General features: G+C 47.3%; 1 protein-coding gene across 2 annotated transcripts; it reads right to left on the reverse strand.

Moving 5' to 3' along the window:
- Nucleotides 1-1926: 1926 nt before the first annotated feature.
- ZER1 (zyg-11 related cell cycle regulator) lies at nucleotides 1927-21643 on the reverse strand. 2 transcript variants are annotated; one of them, XM_030461082.1, is made up of 17 exons: nucleotides 21497-21623; nucleotides 18695-18779; nucleotides 17178-17441; nucleotides 16199-16349; nucleotides 15471-15907; nucleotides 13762-13938; nucleotides 12673-12787; nucleotides 12029-12175; nucleotides 11581-11754; nucleotides 10719-10934; nucleotides 10000-10041; nucleotides 9572-9691; nucleotides 9049-9164; nucleotides 8746-8934; nucleotides 7711-7808; nucleotides 7212-7314; nucleotides 1927-6725 (listed from the first exon to the last, which is right to left on the reverse strand). In XM_030461082.1, exons 3-17 carry the CDS (start codon nucleotides 17333-17335, stop codon nucleotides 6668-6670), a joined length of 2301 nt encoding a protein of 766 aa, XP_030316942.1. In that variant the 5' UTR covers nucleotides 17336-17441; nucleotides 18695-18779; nucleotides 21497-21623; the 3' UTR covers nucleotides 1927-6667. The 2 variants fall into 2 exon arrangements, with proteins under 2 accessions (XP_030316942.1, XP_030316940.1); XM_030461080.1 differs by lacking the exon at nucleotides 18695-18779 and having other exon boundaries at nucleotides 21497-21643.
- Between the last annotated feature and the right edge of the window lie 11 nt (nucleotides 21644-21654).

Below are 21654 nucleotides of genomic sequence, written 5' to 3' on the forward strand. Positions count from 1 at the left end.
GCTTTTGAGGCGCTGGTACCGCTGAACCCACGCGTGAGCTACAGGAGGGGCCTGGCAGAGGTGAGGGCTCGGGGTGAGACCGCAGTTCGGGGCTGTCACCCCTGCTCTCGCCGGTTTTGTCATTCCCTGCGTTCATTTCCATCCCACCGGGAAGAAACGCGGAGCTTGCGCCCGGCTGAACGCCTTTAGAATGGAAACAAAGTGCCTGGTGCCACCTGGGGAGGAGGCTGCGGGGCTGAGGTTGGATCCAACTTCAGGTCCTTGCAGTGGAGATGTTGGTACCGGAGCGAGGTCACCGGAGTCCCCCGCCAGCTGCAGAGGGAAGCAGGAATTCCTAGGGAATGTCCACATCTGGATGCAGACATCTAAAAGCAGTTGAATTGCTCCCAAGGTGTGTCTTTATCTTTTGCTGACAATAATAAAACCAATCCAAGACGACTATCTTGGGTGTACACATTCACACTTTGAGTGACTGTTTATTTAGGGGAGGTAAATTTCACCACAGGCCTGCAAAAGTTCTGAAATTGGTGTTATTTCTTTAGAACTCTTCAGTTTTAACATAATTGTATCTTGCTGCTTTTCTAATCTTCTTTCTCAGTAAAAGTAGGAAAGAAAAATATTCTTTGCAAATTCATCCTCCAGCACCTGCAAAGCAGCTGATTCCTTGCTATTGTTTGACCAGAAATGGTCTGTTCTTGATTATTAAAATCATCACTTTTAAGTGACTCAGAGGCCACTTGCTAGGAAAGCACCTAGCTGCACAGGTCACTTAAATGATTTAACTGAAACAGATGTGTTGAAATGGTAATAAAAGTTGTAGTTAAGTTTTCCACAATAATTTAAAAATATTTCTTTTTTCTATTCTAGGTAAATGAAAAACCTCCAGAAATCCTCTCTCAGATGTCTTGTAGATTGCATCAGTGCTTGACAAATTGCACATACAGTTTGTGTTTGAGAGAGCCCCACCAGTCTCTGCCTGCTTTAAATATCATGAAAATCTTTCTGCTCCTTGAATTGCAGAGGAAGCCTTTCAGTAGGAAGCTCTCAGCACAATAACATCAGGCTCTCTACAGACAGAAAAGGTGGGTAGTGTCTTTCTGTTCTTTGCAGAGAGGTGTAAATGTTAAATCTTAATGAAGGTAATTTGAATAGTAATATTACCCACTAGAAAGTAGAAACATTGTGGTATTCTAGAATAATCTGTCCTAAGGAGTGACTCCTCACACTCTATGTGATTAGAGTAATTTGGTGCATGTTCTGCTTTTTATCTTTTCTTACAGTTTTGAAACCTGTCTTGCAGAGATCAGAGTTTGTCTCAAGGGTTTCAAACTAGGTGACTGCTTGAATTTAGAGTTTGTATGGCATTCCAGCTAGGAATTTCATGCTGCTGGAAGCCTACAGTATCTCTCTATGTTTACAACATTGCCCATTTGCAGATTCCTAGATGCAGTTCAGTTTCACAAGATTCCTCCTCCTACTTCACTCACCTACTGTCTGATCCTTTGGAAAGTTTACAATTACTATTTAATTAACTGCAGTTGAGCCTTTGCAGGACTAGAGTCTGTAGAAGAAAAGTCACACCTGGCCTTAAAGCAGAGTGAGTGTTCTAAGCTAATCTCAGTTTGTGCCCACTTGCAAAGCTTATGCTGTGGAATGCAAGCCACAGATCTGTCACAGATCTGTCATTGTTCAGAGGCAATCTGTAGAGTCAAATAATCTGTTTTGTTTCTTCTCCTCTCACGTAATTTCATAACAATACACTCTTCCTCCACACTTCTTTTCTGTTGACAAACAGCATTGTATCCCTTGGAACTCAACTGCATCATCACCACATGGCAGCTCCTTTCATTTTTAATGAAATAAATGACAGCAAATGGACTAATGATGTACCTAAGTCAATCACATTCATAGACCAAAGGAAGAAAACATTGTTAAGCACTAGGTTTAATACACATCAGGTATCCAATGGATACAACAGAAAAGTTAATTCATTCAGAATTGTAAGGAAACAACAATTGTGCATCATTTTTCTTTTTTTGCTTGGTTTCACCATGTACAAACATTTGAACCAGGTCTCTCACCATTGGGCAAGGTCAGTGGACAGAGTAAAAGCAGACACTTGTTCATTATAACCGAGGTTATTTTCATTAAGCAAAACAAAGAAATACATATTTGGTTAGCATAAAAACTTCTTTTAAAAAACAAGAAAAGAATTACAGAGAGAATCAGTGACAATTATAGGAAATCAAAATACAGCCTGCTAAAGCAGAAGTGTTTCAGCTTCAGCAGGAAATCTCCCTCATTCCTTTTCCAAGTGCTGTCTCTCATACAGCCCCCATGTTGCTTTTCCTCCATTCCTGATGGCCATTACCCTCTGTGCCTCATACACATGGGTGTGATGAAGATCAGATGTTTCCCTACTTAAAATTCTTTTTTTTCCAGCCCAAGCTACCCTCTAGTACCTGAGCTGTGGCAGGGTCCTCCCTGAACAGTCTCAAGGCATCTTTTCTGTGGAGCAGTGCCTGAAGTCAGTGCCCCTATAGCTCTTGCTCCACTGGTTATCAGTTCCCTTCTTCAAATGATGGGAGGGTAACAGCCTCACAGCTCCAAGACTTTTCTTCCCACTCATCTTTGGCAAAAGCCAGAGTGACTGCAGCAGAAGCACAACTAAGGACAGGAGCTGGAGAGGATTCAGTGCTAAACAAACAGCATTTTAGCCCATAGGTAGGTGCAGGGTTATGGCAGTCATGATGCAGATGGATTATCTACAACCTTACAGATTGCCACAAGTATCAGTGCTAAACTTTCTTGGCTTGGTCTAGGTGAGAAAGCCTGGTGCTGCTAGGTGTTAAGCATCACACAACTAGATGCCAGTTGTTATAAGCAATTCCTCACACAGATCTTGTGGATGGAAGCACTTGTGGAAAGTTGCCCACCAGTTTGCTCTTATCTGTTCCAGAGAAGGTGGCAAATATCTGACACCCTGCAGATGAGGGCTGCTGTACCACTGACTTTGGCCACCAGGAAGGAAACTACACACAGTCAAGGTAATGGGTTCCTTTGGTGGCACAGTCTCTGCACAGAACTACTGAATTGTGTTTGTACTCTGCTTGCCAAGCTTTTGAATATTAAAGGAAATGTAGTAGTGAAAACATGAGAGAGTCTGAGTGATACAACAGCTGTGGAGCACAAGGAGCCTCTGCCATATCTTTACACACTATGAACTTCTCTCCAGATGGATTCTTGTTTGACTGTTAGAACCCTCTTCTGGTTTTCTGGGCAGGGTTGGTTGTTTGCTCTACAGTTCTGTGTAGTGTTGGAAGTCTTCTGGTTCATTCCTTGCTCCAACAAAGCTGGAAGTCCTGAGAGGCTTCTCTGTAGCAGTCAAGTATTTCAGCATATCCAACTTCCCCTCTTAGATCAGACCTTCATAAAAAATCAGCCCCTCAGCCCTCTCCTCCTTTGCAGAATATTGGCAGCAGACAACTCTCCTGTTTTGTCCTGAGTGCTGGATCAATGGCAGCAATTTATTAACTCCTCTTTGCCTCCAAAAAGTTTCTTTAGGTCATGGTACATGAATTCTGCCTAGGGTGCAACAACTCCTCTTGTTTCAGTTAGGGAAACTGAGGTACAACCTAGTTTCAAACTCCTGATTACAGAATTTCTGGATTGTGCTCAGAGGATACCTTTTTCTCTTTTGCTTCTTACTGAAAGTAAATGTTATTTTCCAGCTCCCAAAGTCCATTCATTGGCTTGTAGACGTTGAACCTTATAGCCATAGCTCATGTTACTCTAACAAGGATGCTGTTTCTTTTTCAATGCTGCCTCAGGAATTTACTTTGCTGGTGGCTGCCTCAAACTCTTACGTGTAGCTAAGGACAACAGACCAGTAATAGTTCCTCTTTACCCCTGGGGTTGGTGACAGATTTCAGAAGGCTAAGCCTTTGGCTGGCCTGACTCCATTAATCTTTAGGTTGCTGGGAATTTGAAATCTTTTCATTCTGGTTCAGGCTCAGGTACAGCTTGATGAGGATGTGTGAGCCGTGAGGGACAGAGGTTATCTCCATAGTGTGAAACAGAGGTCTGATGCAGTTTGGATCTTCTTAGTTTGGAATACCACAGTCCAGCTTGAGGTGAGACCTTGGTAACAGCTGAACTTACAAGGGCATTGGTTTGAAGAACCCAAACCTTTGGGGTCTGGAGGAACCAAGTCATCACTTGTCCATTAAACTTTGTGCCAAAACCTCAGTGTAAAGCCTGACTGTTTGGCTCAGATACAATGCAAGGCTGAGGTCTGCTCCAGCTGAGATGGGAGCTCCTGAGCTCCAGTATGGCACCAGTTTCTGATACCTCTCACATCTGCCACGTGTCCCCTTCTGCTCCACTCCCACTTTGCCAACAGAGTCGGAACTCTGAGTGCTCTTTGTCATGTGATTCAAAGTTTTAGTAGCAGGAGCTTTCACTATATGGGCATTAGAAAGGAAGAAAGGCTGGTGGGGTGGCATTGGCATGTGAAACCACTTCAAAAGGATAGCAGCACAAAATGGAGAATTAAATGAGCAATGCTGGACACCCCTAATGCTCTGAAGCTGGCAGTACTTGCAGCCTCTCTTAGTTTTGCCTCTAGAAGGAAGATTAGCAAATGTTATACACAAAACAGATCTTGAAATAAGCTTCCCTGTCTCAAAGCTGATAGGGACACAAAATCTTGTGGAACAGGAAGAAGAGAGTAAAATACATTTCAATCAAACGACTGCAAAAAAAAGTATAATTTGTCAAGTTTTGCAAACCATATGAAAACAATTCAAAAGTGACACAAAAATATATATAAGTTTGAAAAATACTTAAGAAAAAAGTACAGATCTCACAATATCAAAACAAATGACGTATGGTTAAAAATAAAAGACATTGAATTAACACCATAGTGGCAGAAAAAGTAAACCTCTCCAGGGCAGCTGTGTTCTGTCATTTAAAGTGTCAGTTTGTGTATCTAGGATCTGTCTATATCGTGCTCAGCAATGACAGCATCAACTCTGAGCATTAGAAGAACCTCATAGCAGCGAATCAAATCTGAGAGCAATGTGTACAAGGGAAGAGAGCAGCAAGGCTGTGCTCAGAGGCCTGAAATGTCCTAACACACCTGGCCACAGTCTCCAGACACAAAATCTTTTCTAAACACCATTCAAAGGGAAGATTTGTGATTTGTGAAAGAGCTGTGGCAAGCAGAGGGCTTGGGTGTGCCCTGTGCACTGTGTTGAGTGTCTGGCTGTGAGGCAAACCTTGGCCTTTGGCTTCTTCAGCCTTTCTAGGTATGGAGTCTTACAGGTGAAGACCACCTCAGTGGGACTTTTCTCTCACCTTCATCACCTAAGCTGGAGTAATGCTGCTGATGTGAGCAGGTAAGTGCTAGTGGGAGTTAGGTAACAACACAGCCTTCTGCTTCCCAGAAGAGGGGAAGCTGCTGGTGTGGAGCAAGAGGTGCTGTTTCATGGGATCACACTCCAAAGGAGGTCTGGAGACTCCCCAGTCTCAGAAGAGGACTTTAGCACCTCCAGTTGCAGCAGCTGTGCTGTTGTGAGCTTTCTGTAAAGGGAGATGACTTTGCCACTGAGCATGGCTTGCATGGATGCAGGATGAGAGGAGCAGAACAGTTCCAGCCCATGACTGGGACTTGTACAAATGGTACAGGCTGCTCAGGACTGGGCCCAGCAAAGCTTATTATGCAGAGGGGAAATAACTCTCTCTGGAATTTTTAGCCCTTCCCCATCAAACAGAACACAACTAAAAAGGTGGTGAAGGACTGGAATGAAGATGTGTAGCCCTTTGTGAACAAACCTTGCTCCTTGATGTACAGGCCCCCTTAGAGAGAAAAACTTTATGTTGCCAAGGATGTGTAACTGGTTTTACTGGTCATCCCTGACCTTACCAGGCTGGGTGGGCTGCCAAAGGGGACAAAACAGACCTCTTGACTTTAATGGGAATGTTTTACTTCTGAATGACCTACATACAGTTAGCAGTGCTTCCAGTAATGAGTCTGCTATTAAAAAAATCCCTTAGGGGAGTGACTTGAAAAAATCTTTCTTCCTCATTTCCTCCACATTTACAAATACCACTAAAAAGGTCAGTTCTTTTTGGTCTAACTCTCTGGTATTGTGTCCCCCAACCTCTCCAACCAAATAAATAACTCCTCGCTGCCTGTAACCCCAGTGAGCAGCCAATTCAGGGCTGGTGTTCTTGCAGACATTACAGGACCTCATGCAATACAGCAAAAGGGGATTTTCTAAAAAGGGGGAAATAAAAATGTCACACTAGTGATCACACAGCTAGGTCTTCAAGCTCATGATCATTTGAGGCTCTCTGTGTGTTCTAAAATAAGAAGGTTAAATACATAATGTAGTTGTCTTGGTTTTCTTTTTATACAGAAATCATAACACACAGAACTTCAACCTGAAACTTCATAACAAAAAAGTCCACTAGTTTAAGGAAAGCATTTTGTTGTGCAAAAAGTCCCTCCCCCTTCTCCTCTTCACCTTCATCTACTGAGGGTCTCACACACACATAAAGTTTCCTTCCAACAGGCGAGTTGGTAAGAAAGAGTCCTCCCTATGTACAGTGAATTAGAGAGAAGCTGGATACAGTGCTGGCAAGAGGCATGAGATGATTGCCTCTATCTGGAAGTGTCCATGTTCTCCTCCTTAAAGTTACTGCAGTGCTCTATAACTTTCCTATGAATAAAACAAGGACAAGGAGAGAGGGTTTAGTTGAAAGAGTGACTCCAAAGGAAGATCAAGTAACAAAGTAAGCCAGGGAAGATCACAATGGTGTTGGACTCTCCTCATTTGGAAAAATCCTCTCATTTTAACTGTGCAGGCAGCAATTTTACTGGCAAACCAATATGATTCTGGACAGGGAGCCCACACAAACAGGGAAAATGACCATGACTGGAGACTAGTGGTGTAATTTGCAACTAGCCATGCAGCTCCTCTGTCCAACTTCTGTAACTAATTTGCCCAGCATCCATCAACCCTGAAAGCTGTGTCCACCTAGAAACACCTCTCTTCTATTTTCATCCTCTTTTTCCTGCTCTTTTCCTGTTTTACTTTCTTAGCCCTCATACACATCAGCACAGGCCTTTCCTTACTTGATGTAGAAGAATAAAAACTAAACTAAAGCTAAACTGAATGTTTGATGGCAGTGAATTGGTTTCCTACCGGGCCATTTCCTTGGTCTCTTGTCGTGCTGAGGCCATTTTAATCATGTCCTTCAGAAGGGGAATCCCTCCTTCTTTGATCAGCAGTGGGCAGTACTTGTCAGCTGCAGAGAAAAGAATAAATCAGGTCTTTGTGATCCTTCACAGGAGTGGTACAAAGGGTGTCAGGAGGGTAAGGAGAAGCCTGTAGCCTGAGAAGCTGTAAAGATTTTCTTTTTCATGGAGCCAGCCTGGTAGGGCTGCCCTGGCTGTGAAAACAACAGACACAGAATGGTTTAGAAAACAAAAGCATGGCCAGAGGGATCAAACCACTGAAGTCTCAGGAACTAAGTCTCTCTGGTTTTTGTTTGGCTGTGCTGCCTTGGACATTCTTCCATCATTCCAAGAAGGTTCTCTCTACCTACACAGCTAAACTGGGAAGACTAATTCTGCTACCAGGCTCAGATCCACACCCTCAGCTTCTACAGTGCAGTGGATGGGACTGCAAAAAGGGAACTTACGGTAGACAGAGACCAGGTTATAGAGTGCCCAGGTAGCCCAGTGCTGGCTGACTGGGGAGATCCCTTGTGGAAGAAGTCGAAGGATTGGTTCAAATGACCTGCAGAGAAATATTGCAGTTGTTAAAAATCAGCACCTTTGCCACTCAAAGCAATACAAACTCTGTCCTAGTAGAAACCCTGGCCGCAAATCCATTGGCATGTCAAAGATTCTGGCATCAAGGACTAAATGAGTGTCACATGGCACTGCTAGCAGGCTACAGGCTCTGCCACCTCAGCATAAACATGCTGCCCAGACAAAGAGCTGCAACAAACGCAACCGAGTCCAAGAACTGATTTCCATCCTTTCAACAGCTGAAACCCAGCAGCACAGATCTTTCTGTAGAGGGGCCAAAGCAAAACTACACCCAGCCAAAGCTGGCTGCTCACATGTGATGGTTGCTGTCTCTTCTGACAACAATAATGTGTCTGTGCTGTAGCTCAGTCATTGGAATGCCATTTGTTCTGGATCCCTGCCAAGCACCAAGAGGAATGAAGAGCACCTGATACCCTCCTACAGGAAGGGCTTTGGAGGACTCTACCACTTGTATTAACCCTTGAAGGGATTTCTGGGAACTGTGTCTAAAACATCCCCCAGGGAAGAGTGAGAGCTACAGCAGTCCACAGGACTTCCAGAAGCAAACAGATTTAAGGAGGTGGCAAAGGACAGCACTCTCAGAGAAAAATGTTTAGGCAGTCCCAGATAGTCAGATTGTGGTTTCCTAACTATGCAGTGTCACCAGAAACATGCAGGAGGAATTCTGTTGGGCTCCCACGCTTCTCCCACAGGAACTGCCAGGCAAGCTGTCTGATTTCAGCAGCCTGTGCAACATGTTTCAAAGGCAGCTGTGAAACTCACTAAGTGTGTCCCTGAGGATGTTTCTCCTTCACTCTAAGCAGAGCCTCTATGTTGGGCTATGCCCCTTCCCTCCTCTCTGCTGGTGCTGGACTCCTGTGACAATTCTGGCTCCTCGGTGAGTGGGCCAAACTCTTCCTCACCTGTAATTGATATTTCTCCTGGAGTTGATATCCCAGCTCTGGATGGCTGCCCACATCCTCTTTACAACTTCCTCTCGGGGGGGCTCACATATACCCCAAGCCTCTGGACCATCAAACATGATATGGGAGAGCACCCCACAGGCATTATAGGACACCTCAATCCCATCTGCTTTGCTCTCCAGCAAGTTGCTGCCAAGAAAGAAAAGATCATTTTTAGAGATGCTGATGCACCAGAGGTTTAAAGGTCTCCAGGTGATGCCAGAGCATTCTCCCTGCCCATCTGTTTGTTATCCAGGCACTCACCTGAACACACTGATGAACTGGGAGGTCATGAGCTGCGGGCGGAGCTCCCTCACCTCTGCCACATTGCCCAGGAGACCCAGCATGTTACGGTGCAGCTCCTGCTTCTCTGGGAATTCCTAAACAAGCAAAGAAGAGGATTGTACAAAACCAGGTCTGTGATAATGCTGAGAACAAGTCAGCCCTGGAGAAAGATTGTAAAGTGTGTTCAGAAAGGTTGAGTATTTTTGGGTAGTCAGCCATGGTTCTTTAGCAGATGCCAAATGGGATCACAGGTGTTTGAGATTTATGTGAAATGAGATAATTGAGTCCAGGGCCCACCCTTCCCTGCTGGTCTGCTTCAGGGAGCCTGCATGCAAGATGGGGAAAGAGGAAGATATGTTGAGTGTAAGTTTCTTTGTTCTTCTAGTTAGGTGGATAGATGTAAGAAGAAAATATGCAAGTTTTTTCTTTTCTGTTTGTGCAACTTAAGAAGTGCTGCATCTCCACTGGCAGCATTCCTCCAGAGGAAAGCAGACACACTTACTTTCAAGCACTCCAAGAACAGTTTCATGCCGCTGTAGTTAAGGAACATCTCACAGTTATCAGGAGTTTCATCAGTGATATTCCAGAGGGCACTCCAGGAGAACTCCATCACCTGATCACACTACGGAGCCAAGGAGAAAGGGACAGAAACTGAGCTTTGCTGATGTGGGAGCCAAGTGCAAACTAGCCACTTGTGTTTCCTCTCTGGTATCACCCTAGATGCCTCCAGAGGTAAGGAAACCTTGTCATTTACTTTCAACTTGTCAGTAAGTGGGATTTTTGTTTAATATTTTTGCTTGGGTCAAGAAATGCTGCAGCACCAGCTGAGATGTCTTGTGTTTTTAGAGAAGCTGAGCTGGTACATTGCACCGATCTCCATGCCTATGTCAGACTGAAAAGAAATTTATACATTTTGGGGGAAACACTCACCGTTTTATCAGCCAGCTTCTTCTGAATCAACTTTAGCATTGTCTGTGGGCAGAGGAAGGCAAAGAGTGAGAAACAGTTCAAGCTGCTGTAGTCCTGCAGGGCTGGCTGCAGCAAATTTTCAGGCATGTGCAGTTTTGATCTTTTGTAGAGAACCCACTTGGTATCTTTTTTTCTGAGCCAGTGGGACTGGGTTATGTTCAATGTTGCAAGCACTGACAGAGCTGAACTATGTCACAATTCCTGAGCTGCTGAGTTTGCAGTCAAATCAGTTTTGACATGTATGACAAAGTCTGGAATATGGTGACAAATGGTGGCCATTGCAGCACTTTTTCAGGTCATTGAAAAACCCTTTTCAGGTCTTTGAAAAAGTGAGGTATGGGGCGACACAAGTTGGGAAGCTGATGCAAACTCTGGGAGATGCAGAAGGAGCTGGTCACAAGGTAGTACTAGTTCTGGAAAGAATATGATGTGGTAAAGGATGGTGTAAGGTTACACTGCTTCCCTGCTCTCAGCCAGCCTGTCTCTGAGACATTGCTGGCAAGCCAGTAGAAAATGTCAGCAGAGGACAGGTTCAGGGGGGGTTAGCACTGCTGGGACACGAGTTCCCTCCTGAGATAGCGTGTGGTTGGATCACTGGCTGGATGCATTCAGTGGACTGCTGCAAGGGAAGTGTGCTAGGCTGGGTTAAGGATAAGGAGACACCATGGGACCATACCAACCATGACAAACCCCATCTTGCCCACAGCCTCTTTATGATCATTGTCCACTTGGCAGACCAGAGCATTGCAGAGGTGCACAGCGATGCGCTGGATAGACTCATCCTGCCGGCTCTGGTTGAGGATGTTCAGCAGCAGCTCATTGACCCGGCGGTACTGGAACTCCAGCTCCTCAGGAATGCTGAAGTTACACAGTGTCAGGCAGCAGTTTCTCTGCACCTGGGTGAAAAGGAAGCAAACACTGGGCCAAGTGGCTATGAAAACACAGACCATCACCTCACACTTCCTTGCTGCTTGGTACTGCAAATTTCTCACTTGACCACAACCACTAAAATTTGTTACCCTCCTATCTAGCACTGTCTTTGGTCATACCTCTTCTCTCCCTGTCATTCAAGTCTCAGGGGCCACAAAATGACCCAATGCCCATCACTTTCCAAGTAATTTCCTTATTGCCTATAAGCTCTCTACACAATAGTCACCATTCTCAGTCCCAGTGACATCATAACATCAGCCAGTTCCCAGGACAGGGGCTTGATTTAGCTTGCTTTCTGTTGACTCAACATCCCCAACACCTGCACCCCACAGGCAGTGCTGGACACCCTTTGACCACATCATAAAATAAAAAGCAGCCTTCCTATCATCATGTTCTTCCCCTTGTTCTGGAGAACATCACACGGATAAGGAGCACTCTGCATGTAATCCCCATCACTGAGTGAAGGCAAGGAGCAGATCTGGGCAACAGCCACTCTGATTCCTGCCCTAACTCTCATCCTGGAGATTTGGAAGACCCAGATGTTGACACCAGGGTGAAGACTTAATACAGGGAGGGGGAACTGGGATCTGAGGGCTGCTGGGCTGCTCTTACTGTGACTTCCTGGTAGGATTCCATGCCATTCAGCACCACCTGGATGACCTGGCGCCGCAGCTTGACGCTCTGCTCCATGCGGTACTCGGAGTTGGTCAAGTAGAAGAGTGCGGCGCTGCCAGTCACCTGGATGTTTTTGTCATCCTTGTGGCACTTGAGGGCTGTGATCACCAGCTGCAGAGAAGCAACAGGAAGCATCAGTGCCACTGACTTGCTGCGTTGAGTCTTAGTGTGACAGTTTATGGCTGCATTGGGCCAAGACTGCTACAGAGCCTGCAGGGAATGGGTGGCCCAGGGATCGCAGGAAGGTGTGAAATGAAGGCACCCGGTTCCACTGCACTACTGGAACTTTCTCCAGAATGGAGACCCAGATGTGGAGTCCCAGGGTAAAGAAAAGACTGGGAGTGCAAAATTTCCCCTGTGAGGTAAATGCCAGCATGGGGCTCACCTGAAGGGCTCTCAGCAGCTGGCTGCAGCGCTCGATCCGGGCAATGTCAAAAAGGAGGTTGATGGCTCTGGAAGTGATTTCTGGCCTGTGTTCAGTGTAAGCCTCAATGGCATTCAGGACTTGCTCTTCATTCTTGTCTCCACTCACCTGGCAGGGAAGGAACACGAAGAATAAGGGAAGAAATGGTCAAGGAGGAAAACCAACACGAGAAGGGAACTCTGAGGGTAGATCTGGAAGGCTGAGGGGTAAAACTTCCCTTTGCCTTGCTAGCAGGGTTAGGCCTAGTATGACAGCAAAGAGGTTGAGTCACTTCTTAGCCCAGAGGGAGAAGAAATGGCACCTCTGGAGCAGGAGTATGCTGTTCAAAATCACTCTTATTGTCTTAAATCCCTTTCCTGCTTTCACAGACATCCTGCTCCTTCAGGCAGGATGATTTTTCCATGCCCTTCTCTAAGAGGCATGGTCTCTAACCCCTGCAAAAGACACTTGGTCTTGCCTTCTGGCAGTTTTCCTACATCATCAATAGCTATTAAAGGTCAGAGCTCAGCCATCACACCTGAGACCCTAAGTACTCTACTACTGGCAGACAGTAATTTTCAAGTTCTACTAAGTGCCTACTGGCAATATTGTTACAGCCTCATTACCTTGTAGGCTGGAATATGTGTCAGGCGGCAGAGGGATGTTTCAAAAAGCCCCAAGAACTGGAGTGGTCGTTTCAGACCCCGGAAGGGAGCAATGCTGCTCTTTGCTGGCTCAATGCTGGTGGGAAAAAAAAAAAAAGAAATCACTTGTGTCAGAATTGTTGTTTTTTTCATGTCTCCTGCCACAGAAACAGCTATCAGCTCTCCATTCACTCTGTACTGCTCCATCACCAGAGTAATAGCTGTGCTTCAGTTCTGTTCCATACTGGACATTCATCCCAGGTGCTCCTAAATGAAGGACTGAGTGTTCAGCAGAAACAGCAGGAAGAATTAATGCAGACAGAATGCAGCTTTCCCAGGCAGAATTTGTCCTGGGAATTCACTAGCCAGAGTGAGCATTTCCTCTGAGGAAAGGGCTATGGGTTTCACTGATATAAAACTACTGGACTCTAGTTTTGCTGCCATATTCCTTATGGACCAAAAGCCAGTGTTTTTTCACCAGGTCTGGAAAGGACTGGGTTTTGTCTTACTTGTTTTGCTTTTATTCAGTAAGTGCTCAGGGAACAGGAGGGCAGAGCTCTTGGCTGATCTGGAAATCCAGACCTCTAGGTGTGCCCCTGCTGAGGTGCACCAGGATTTTCAGAGGTTGATCTGTACTATTCCAAGGTCAAATCTGAAAATCTGTCTTTAGGTTCTGAGTTCCTAAATCTTCTCAGCCCTCTTTTGAACACTGAGGTACAGACCCAGTGTAGAAATGTTCTTTCTCAGGAGAGCCTGGATTTCAGTGAGGCTAAGAATGTTTTGTGTAGAAAGTACATAAAGAATCCTGGAGTCCTTTCAGAAGAAGTGTAAACCACTGCAAGAGATTCTTTATTACTCTTAAAAGTCCCTAGATGTGTAACATACTGGGATCAGAGCTGATTCTCATACCAGTCTTTAGCATCAGGAGAAACCAGCAACAGCCATATCCTGTTTTTTTAGTATTAATTAGTTCTACAGAATTAAGAAGCTTGGGAGAGGGAGCTCTTCATAACACACACGTTTGACTGATCTATCCATCCAGGCAGACCTCAGCAACTGCTGTTTCCTTACCTGGTCTGGCCCATCTTCTCCTCCATGCTTGGGATAGTGCAGTTCTCCAGCATGGTGTGCCCTGAGATATCGAGCGAGGTGAGGTTGACCAAGTGTTCCACAAAGAGGCTTAGAACCCGCCGGGTCAGCTTGAATTTGTAATAACTGGAGAGATGGTCCCTGGAGATATCCAAGTGTCTGCAAATGACAGAAAGGAGCTCAGAGCCTGGAAAGCATTAGCTGCAGCTTCTGCCTCTCTACCAGAGGAAGATGACAAGGCAAGTGTGATTATAATTTTTATTTATTTATGATGATGATTATTTCCTCCACAAGATCCAGGAATGTGGTTCTGTAAGCTCTGGCAGCAGGATCTGGCCCTGTGTCTAACACAAGCACAAGAGACATCTGGTACAGGTCTACCTAGAATGGAGCATAATTAATCATTTTGGCCACACATCACAAAGGAAATTGCTCCAGGATCAGCAACTGCCTTTCCCAAGCTCCATCACAGCAGCCACCTGAGCATTTCTGGCAGGAGATAAAGATCCACCAGAGGATCTTTGCATCCCCCAAAACATATGTTGCTTCATCCCACAAATTAAGCTGTAAAAGTTTTTGTCTGCTTCCCCAGTCTTATATTTTTTCCACCTCAGGCTATTATTCTGCCCTGATTTAATTTATTTTAATGTATTGAAATACTTAAGTTTTGGGGAAACCCTGATGCTAAGGGAGTGGTTGGACAAACTGGCCAGCTATCCCCTATGGTTGGGGTCCCTTATAGGACAGGGGCTCCTCTTGCCTGCCTAAGACAGAAGCCAACATCCCACTCACAAAAAATGTCTTCTACCTGCTGTAGCCTAAGTTTAAGTGCAAATCATTGGGAGTTAAAGTACTTGGATTCAGGAAATGCTAGCAAGAATGTTTCCTGAGACTCCCAGGTCCTATGTTAACAGACCCTCTACTGTCTGTAGTCTGGAGAGATGACACTAAAGCCACTGCAAAGCAGCCTGCATGGGAACAGCAAGGCCTCTCTCCTTGGCTTGGGAAGTGCTGGATCCCTTTCCTAATACCACTGTGCAGTCTCAATAGCAATTCTCTCAGCTCTTATTTCAGGAAATCATTTCACTGTCAACACTGTTAGGTGGGGAGTGCCCATTTATTTACACTGCCTGTTCCCTTGGTGGCACCAGCCACGCATGCCACGATCCCACGGAGCACGGAGAAGACAGTAGGAGCTCAGAGTTTTTCCCAGTTTTATCTCAGAGCCAGGCTTAAACTTCAGACATTCCTGTTTGACAAGTGGTCCAGAGGACTGAGTTTCACAGTGTGATTATCCCTGTATTGGTGTATGTGCACATCTGTAGTAATTTTTCTGCCATCTCTCAGGTATTGTGCTGCTTTCTTTGTGTGGCTGGGGGGTGGTTGGTTTTGGTTTGTTGTTTCTTTTCTTGTGTTTTTTGTGCAGCTGTGGTTTGTGGGGTTTTACATGGTGTGTGTGTGTGTGCACTTTGTTTTTTCAAGAGGGAGTTTCTTTTAAGTGGTGTTGTTTTGTAAGGAAAATGCAGGCTGGCTCAAGACATGTCAGATACGTTTGGTGATTCAAAGAGTGAGCCTGTTTGTGGGGAGGTTTATGGCTTGAAACCAGCAGTGGGTGGCTCTCTGTTATCAGACAAGCAGCCCTTTCCCTAGCAGTGGGAAAAGGATAAAGAAGGAAGAACAGATCTGCTGACCTGAGCTTGCGAAGCTGCGCGATCACTTGGATGTGCTCCTCTGAAAGGTCCATGTTGTAAAGCACTAAGGAAACCAGACTGTCCTTCCACTGGGTCAGAAATCCCACATCATTCAGCTGGATCCCAGAGAGATCAAGAGCTGCAAGGGAGGCCAAAGGCCGGAGCAAGGTCTCCACGTTTACCCCTTCAATCAAGCGGCCCAGGTTCAGGAAGCGCAAGCGGCTGAAGCCTTCAAAAGTAAAGTCCTTGACCAAGACCTGACGAGTGGGGTTCACCAAACAGTCATCTTCACAGCCCCCAGGGTTCTCCTCCTCATAGAAGATATTGCAGCAGCCAAAGAGGCTAAGGGAGATAAGTGTGTGGCTGAAGCTCACCAAGGTTTGCAGACTCTTGGCTGTCAGCTTCTCACAGTTAGTCAAGTAGAGCTCAACAAGATCCTGGAAGATGGGAAATCAAAGTCAGAAATATTTCACAGGTAGAGTGCCCACCCTGTTTACTACAACCACCTCCCACTGGGAGAGTCTGGGACCACGGATCACTGAGCTTCACCAGGATCCCCCGTGCCCTACGCTGGCTCTGGGAGCTGAGAAGGGAGAAGCTGAGGTTCTCCCAAAGAAAATGTGACCAGTGAAGGGCAGAGTCTTGGGAATCTGTGGGATTCTAGCTGATGCCCATGCAGCAGTGCTGCTACATGAAGTGGCAGCTGCAGGCTGTCAGTGATATATCACCTGCTTCTTGATGGCTTCCAAGTCCTGGTCCTGCACAATCTGTTCCCGCAAGTGGATTCGAGCAAGCCTGGTGCTCCGGGGGTCTGAGAAGAGGGTGAAGAAGCTTTCATGGGGTTCAAAGATGCTGTCTGTCTTCACCAGCTCCACATACCTGTATTGAGGCAATGGTGTTAGCACAGCATGACACAAAGGCTAAGCTACAGCTCTAGCACCTTCTCTGGCAACAGGAAAACCTGACCCAGGCCACAAGCACAGGCAGAGTCCCTCCTGATTATCCACAACAGCCTTTGGGGTTACAGGATCTGGTCTGCTACCTCTTGCACAGAACTAAGGAAATCCTTAGGAAAATCTCAGGCAAAGGTTTGTGCAAGGTTATGTGTGTGTCTGAGCAAACTGGAGTCTGGCAAGCACAGACTCTGGGATTCATTCAGTCGTTTAAAGCCCAGTAATTTGATTTTTTCATTTTCAGAAAACTACTTGGCCAAAATTCTCTGCCAGACTTTGTGGGCAGGAGTTCAGCTATGAGAGATTGTGATAGGCAAATTATAAATCCCTGGAAACAAGAGGAAAGCTATGGGAGCAGTAACCTTGAAATTTAAGATCTATTAGCACTTTGAACTCTTATTTCTCTGACTTGAGAGGCAAGTCTTGTAATGCTCCTGTGGCTGTAAGTTGGAAGGCTCCTTTGTTGCTTCCTGATGTTTTTGGAAGAAGCTGTGACTGTGTGTTTCACTCTGGGTTTATCTGTGTGGAAATGGTGATTTCCATGGAAACTAGGATGATCTACAGCAGCACACCAACCCCTGGGGATGATTCCTTCTGAAGGTAACACAAATCCTTATTTCCAACATGAAACTGGAAAAAAACCAAACAGCCCTATGAACTCTTCCCTACTTTTCCCTTTTCCCCTCTCTGTTTCAGAGAACTGGACTCCCCCAGCTCCTCCCCAACCAGACAACAGCTCCTCCCCAGCCCGTACTCATTGACGAGCTTGTCACAGATCTCGCTCGGCAGGAAGATGTCAGGATGGAGCCGCAGGGTTTCGTTGTCCAGCAGGTAGCAGAGAGTCTCCTCCAGGTTCCGAAGGCAGTAATCGGTACACAGGGCCATCAGGGACTCGGGGCTGTCGGATGCCATCTTGAGGGGAGTTACAGGAAGGGCAAAAGCAAAAGGAAGCTTTCGATTCAGCAGACCCTTTCCTCAAATGAAGTTCCAGGATGATTTTACAGGGACATCAGGACAGCTGTGAGCAGAGGGGGAGAAAGAGAAAGAAATGCATTGAGAAAGGTGTGCTGGCACCTGTCCTGCAGGGCTGTTGCACCAGGAGGATGTCGATGGTTGTATTTACAGCCCACCACTTGCTGACCTCAAAGGAACCTGCAGCATTTTGCCCTTAAATTACTCAGCGTCCCCACCCCCAGGGGACACTGCAGGAATGAGTTAACGTGAAAGATGTTTGGAAATGAGGCTGCACAGGGAGAAAATGTTTCCTCCTTGCAGGGCTTATCTGGCTGACAAAGGCTCTCTGGAAAGGGAAGTGGCAAAAACCCACATTGCTCGGTTTTCTTCAGCGTGGGTTGTATAAACCACCAGAAAATTTATTGTTGGGACAGTTGTTTGTTACAGTCCCAGTGGGATGTGGTGAGCCCATACCTGGTGCCTGTAATTCTGTGTCATCATTCCAAGTGAAATTTCATGTACAAGCTGAATGTTCCTCTGTAGAGCCAAGCCAGGAGCTTCGTGCAAGCCCTTCAACTAGCCCATGAAGTGGATCAGAAGCCAGAGGGAAATGTACAGACCAGTCTGGCCTCCTGTTCAGTGCAGTGTAAGGTTTATGCCTGTGCTGCACACCTGCACATCCAGCTCCCTGGGATTTGCTCACCCAAACCATTCCAAATCTGTCACAAAAAAAAATATGAGTGGATGACCTGGAAAAAAGTGAAGACATTTTTTTCCCTTCTTAATTTTTAGACCAGGATGAAGAAGGGCAGGTGAGGCTGATAATTAAAGGGAAGCTGTTCCTGTCTATTTTCTTATTTGATAAAATGTCATGGGTCTGGTATTAAGCCTCACTCACTGGCACTGAAGGAGGGCTTGCATGAGCCTTGGAGGTGTTTAGCAGCAGTGACTGAAGATCAGCAACATCATTTCACTTCCAAAGGGTGAAATCACCCTTAGATAAAAGCTTAATGTGAGCTCCTCTGTGTATCTCCATGGACACACAAAAATGGGGTTGAAATGTTTATTTTTGAGTTAAAATCTGTGTCTTATCAATAGGTATGTCCACATATTGTCTGTGCCACAGCTGAGCAGCCACTGCTAGGGAAGTGGCTGCAAAACCTTCTTTATCTGCGTTCGGTTTCTGATCTTTATCCTGCAGCTGCAAAGATCAGGAAACTTGTCTGTGTCTCCAGCTGTCTGTTTCTCTAAAGCCACCAGTGCCCTCTCTTTCCTTCATTCCTGCAGAATCAGAGGAGTTTCACTCCCTTTCCTCACCTTAATCACTATTCCCGTTGGTAGCTGGGGTGGATCAGGCACCTTCCCTGCTCCCCCTTCAGATGCTCTGCTCGGGCCATGACACCTGTAGGAAGGCTCAGTTCAGGTTGTGGAGGAGAGAACCTTTCCAATTTGAGCACCCCATGGTCTCTGGGGGTGGCAGGAGCACAGCTGTGACTGAGCCTGCCCAGCAGACCAGGCTCCCAGCCTTCTGATCCCTCCCTCTGCTGATGATTTCCATGCAAACATGAAGGCAGGACAAATTTCCTCCTTCTGTGTTTCATGAATTCGTTTTATGAGGGTGTGTTTCAGAGCCAGGGACAAAGAGTTGGCCAAGGAATTAAGCCAAACACAGAAAGAAGTCTCTAAAAAAATCAAGTAGAGATCAGAACTTCTCCTTGCCCAGGGATGGAGGAATGACCATGCTGGGTCACTCCTGCACTGTGCCCACCACAGCCCTCACCTCCCCTGACCAAGCCATGAAGATGGTTGATGGTGGATCTCCAGTTTTGAAAAAGAAGGAAATCCATAATCCACAGCCTGCTCCTTGTGGTCCAGCTCATCCTTTACCTCTCCTAACTACAGAGTGCTGGGTATTGTCTCACTGGCCATGAGGTCCTGGCTAAGGGAATGCAGGTGGGAGGAAGCTGCTCTGCACTCTGCTTTGAAGACCAACCCACTTCACCTCCAGAACAAGTCCCTCTCGTAGATTTTGCCTGGAGCTTGCTTGAGAGAATCCTTCCAGAAAGGCAAGATCTACAGGAAGATCTCAACCAACTGGGAAACATGTTCTGCTCTCCCTACCAGTTCCCTGGTGCCATGGGACAGGAGGTCCCTGCAGCCAGTGCTCTTCCACTGTTTACTACTGATGGCCAGAGAACTCAAAAACAAATTCCCATTGACAGCCCATTGTCACGTGCAGCTGGAAATGGCCAGTGCTTGGGACTTGTCCAAGCAGCTTAGAGCACTAAAGGGCAAGGACTGCCTTCCTGTGGCTCTGACAATCCTCTGTCACCCTTCCTCCCCCTGCTGAGACCAGCACAATGCAGCTGGTTGATCCCAGCCCTGGAGAAATCAGCTGCCCTTTAACTTCCCAGCTCCCCGTGATCCACCAACAAAATCCCACACGAAGTTTATCTAGAGAAAAGGGGTCAAACTGTCTCAGTAAAATAACACCAAAGAAAAGTGTTTGTCCTCATGATTTACTAGGGTTATTTAAATAGCACCCAGACCTTCTGTGACCTTCTGTAGGGGACATGATCCAAGCTGGTCTTGGTTAGACTCAAGACACAACATGTGGACAGGGACAGATGGCAGTAGGAGTGCCAAGAGCTGCACTGATCAATATTGTCTCTAGTTACAAGCTCAATGTGTTGATAAAAAATGAACTAGAGATGCTGACAAGTCCTTAGCATTTGCCTCATCACTCTCCTTGGGCAGCTTCCCACAGGCACAGCTGGACCAGGACATCACCTGCCTCCCAGACTGCCCCCAGTGCTTCCCACTGAGAGGCAATGAGCTCCCCAGTGCTTATGTGGCTTGGAAGGGGCAAAGACAGAGATGTGAAAAAGGCTGAAAATTCAAGTGCAAGATCTGAGAAGTCACTTGAACTACTGCCATTTTTTTCCAAACAGATCTGTCTCCATCTTTGGCTCCAACAACACTTCAGGCTGCAGTGGCACATGAGGCTGGGGACCACTCCCGTGCCTTCCCATGCCAATATTCCCTACCTTGGACTTCAGACCAATCTTCTTTCCCTGTCTCTCTCCCTCGCTGGCTGCCCAAAGCCAAGCCTGACTCACCCTGGCTCCAAGCCAACGACATAACGTTTCTGCTGTTGCTACACACACACAGGACTGGCAGAGCTGACTTTTCCAGCACCAGGGCCTCGTCCAAGGAGAGGGCAAACAATACTCCCTGACGTGAGCTGATTGCAGTGACTCCAGAGTCACAGATTTAATGTAAACGCAGAGTTTGGCACTGGTTACCTCCTGAAGAAAAGCTGCACTGTCATTTGGGCTGGCAGCTGCAAATCATCCTCTGTTTATTAATCAATGGGAAAATGCTACCCCTGCCTTACAGCAGGGAAACCACAGCAGGAGCTGATTGAGCTGCTCTGCAAAGCCTGTCCCTTCCGAACTTGCTGGGACTGACACCCTACACGAGGTGACCCCTGCTCACCGGGGACACCTCTTGATCTCTGTCCCAGCCGGCACTCAGGATGCTCCTGGGGCTCACTGAATTCTCACACGGATTTTCTTTCCTGACCAAGAGGAGACCCCCGGGGAACCGCTCCCTGGGGATCCGCCCCCCGATGGTCTCTGACAGCCCCGGGAGCCCGGTGTCACCGGGAGCTTTGTGTCACCGAGAGCCCGGTATCACCGGGAGCTTTGTGTCATCGGGAGCCCGGTGTCACCGGGAGCCCTGTGTCACCGGGAGCTTTGTGTCACCGGGAGCCCGGTATCACCGGGAGCTTTGTGTCACCGGGAGCCCGGTGTCACCACCCCGCAGCAGCTCCCCCGACACCGGCCCCGCTCCCCAAGGGGCCTCTCGCCGCTCAGAGGTCACCTCACCCGGCAGCGCCGGAGCTCCTCCCGGGCGGGCTGCGGCGGCCCAGGGCCTTGCTCGGCGGAGCCCAGCTCCTCCCGGCAGTCCCGGGGAGAGGACGGGGGCTCCACCGGGCGGTGATGCCCCAGGGGCGGTGGTTCCGCGGGGGACGGCGCCTCGGCGGGCAGGCCCGGTGCCCCCGGGGCAGGGCGAGCCCCGCGGGTCGGACTGAGGAGAGAGAACGGCGGCACTCACCTGTGTGCGGGCCCCCGCCCGGCGGGGCGGATGGGGGGCGGCGGCGGCTGTCCCGGGCGGGCAGGGGTCGGTGTCCGGCCGGGCCCGCTCCCCCCGCCGCGGCCTCCGCTGTCAACAAACCCGACGTCACTTCCGCCAGCCGGGCCGCCCGCACCGGA

This window comes from Calypte anna, chromosome 17 (genome assembly GCF_003957555.1).
Source record: "Calypte anna isolate BGI_N300 chromosome 17, bCalAnn1_v1.p, whole genome shotgun sequence".
Lineage (NCBI taxonomy): Eukaryota > Metazoa > Chordata > Aves > Apodiformes > Trochilidae > Calypte > Calypte anna.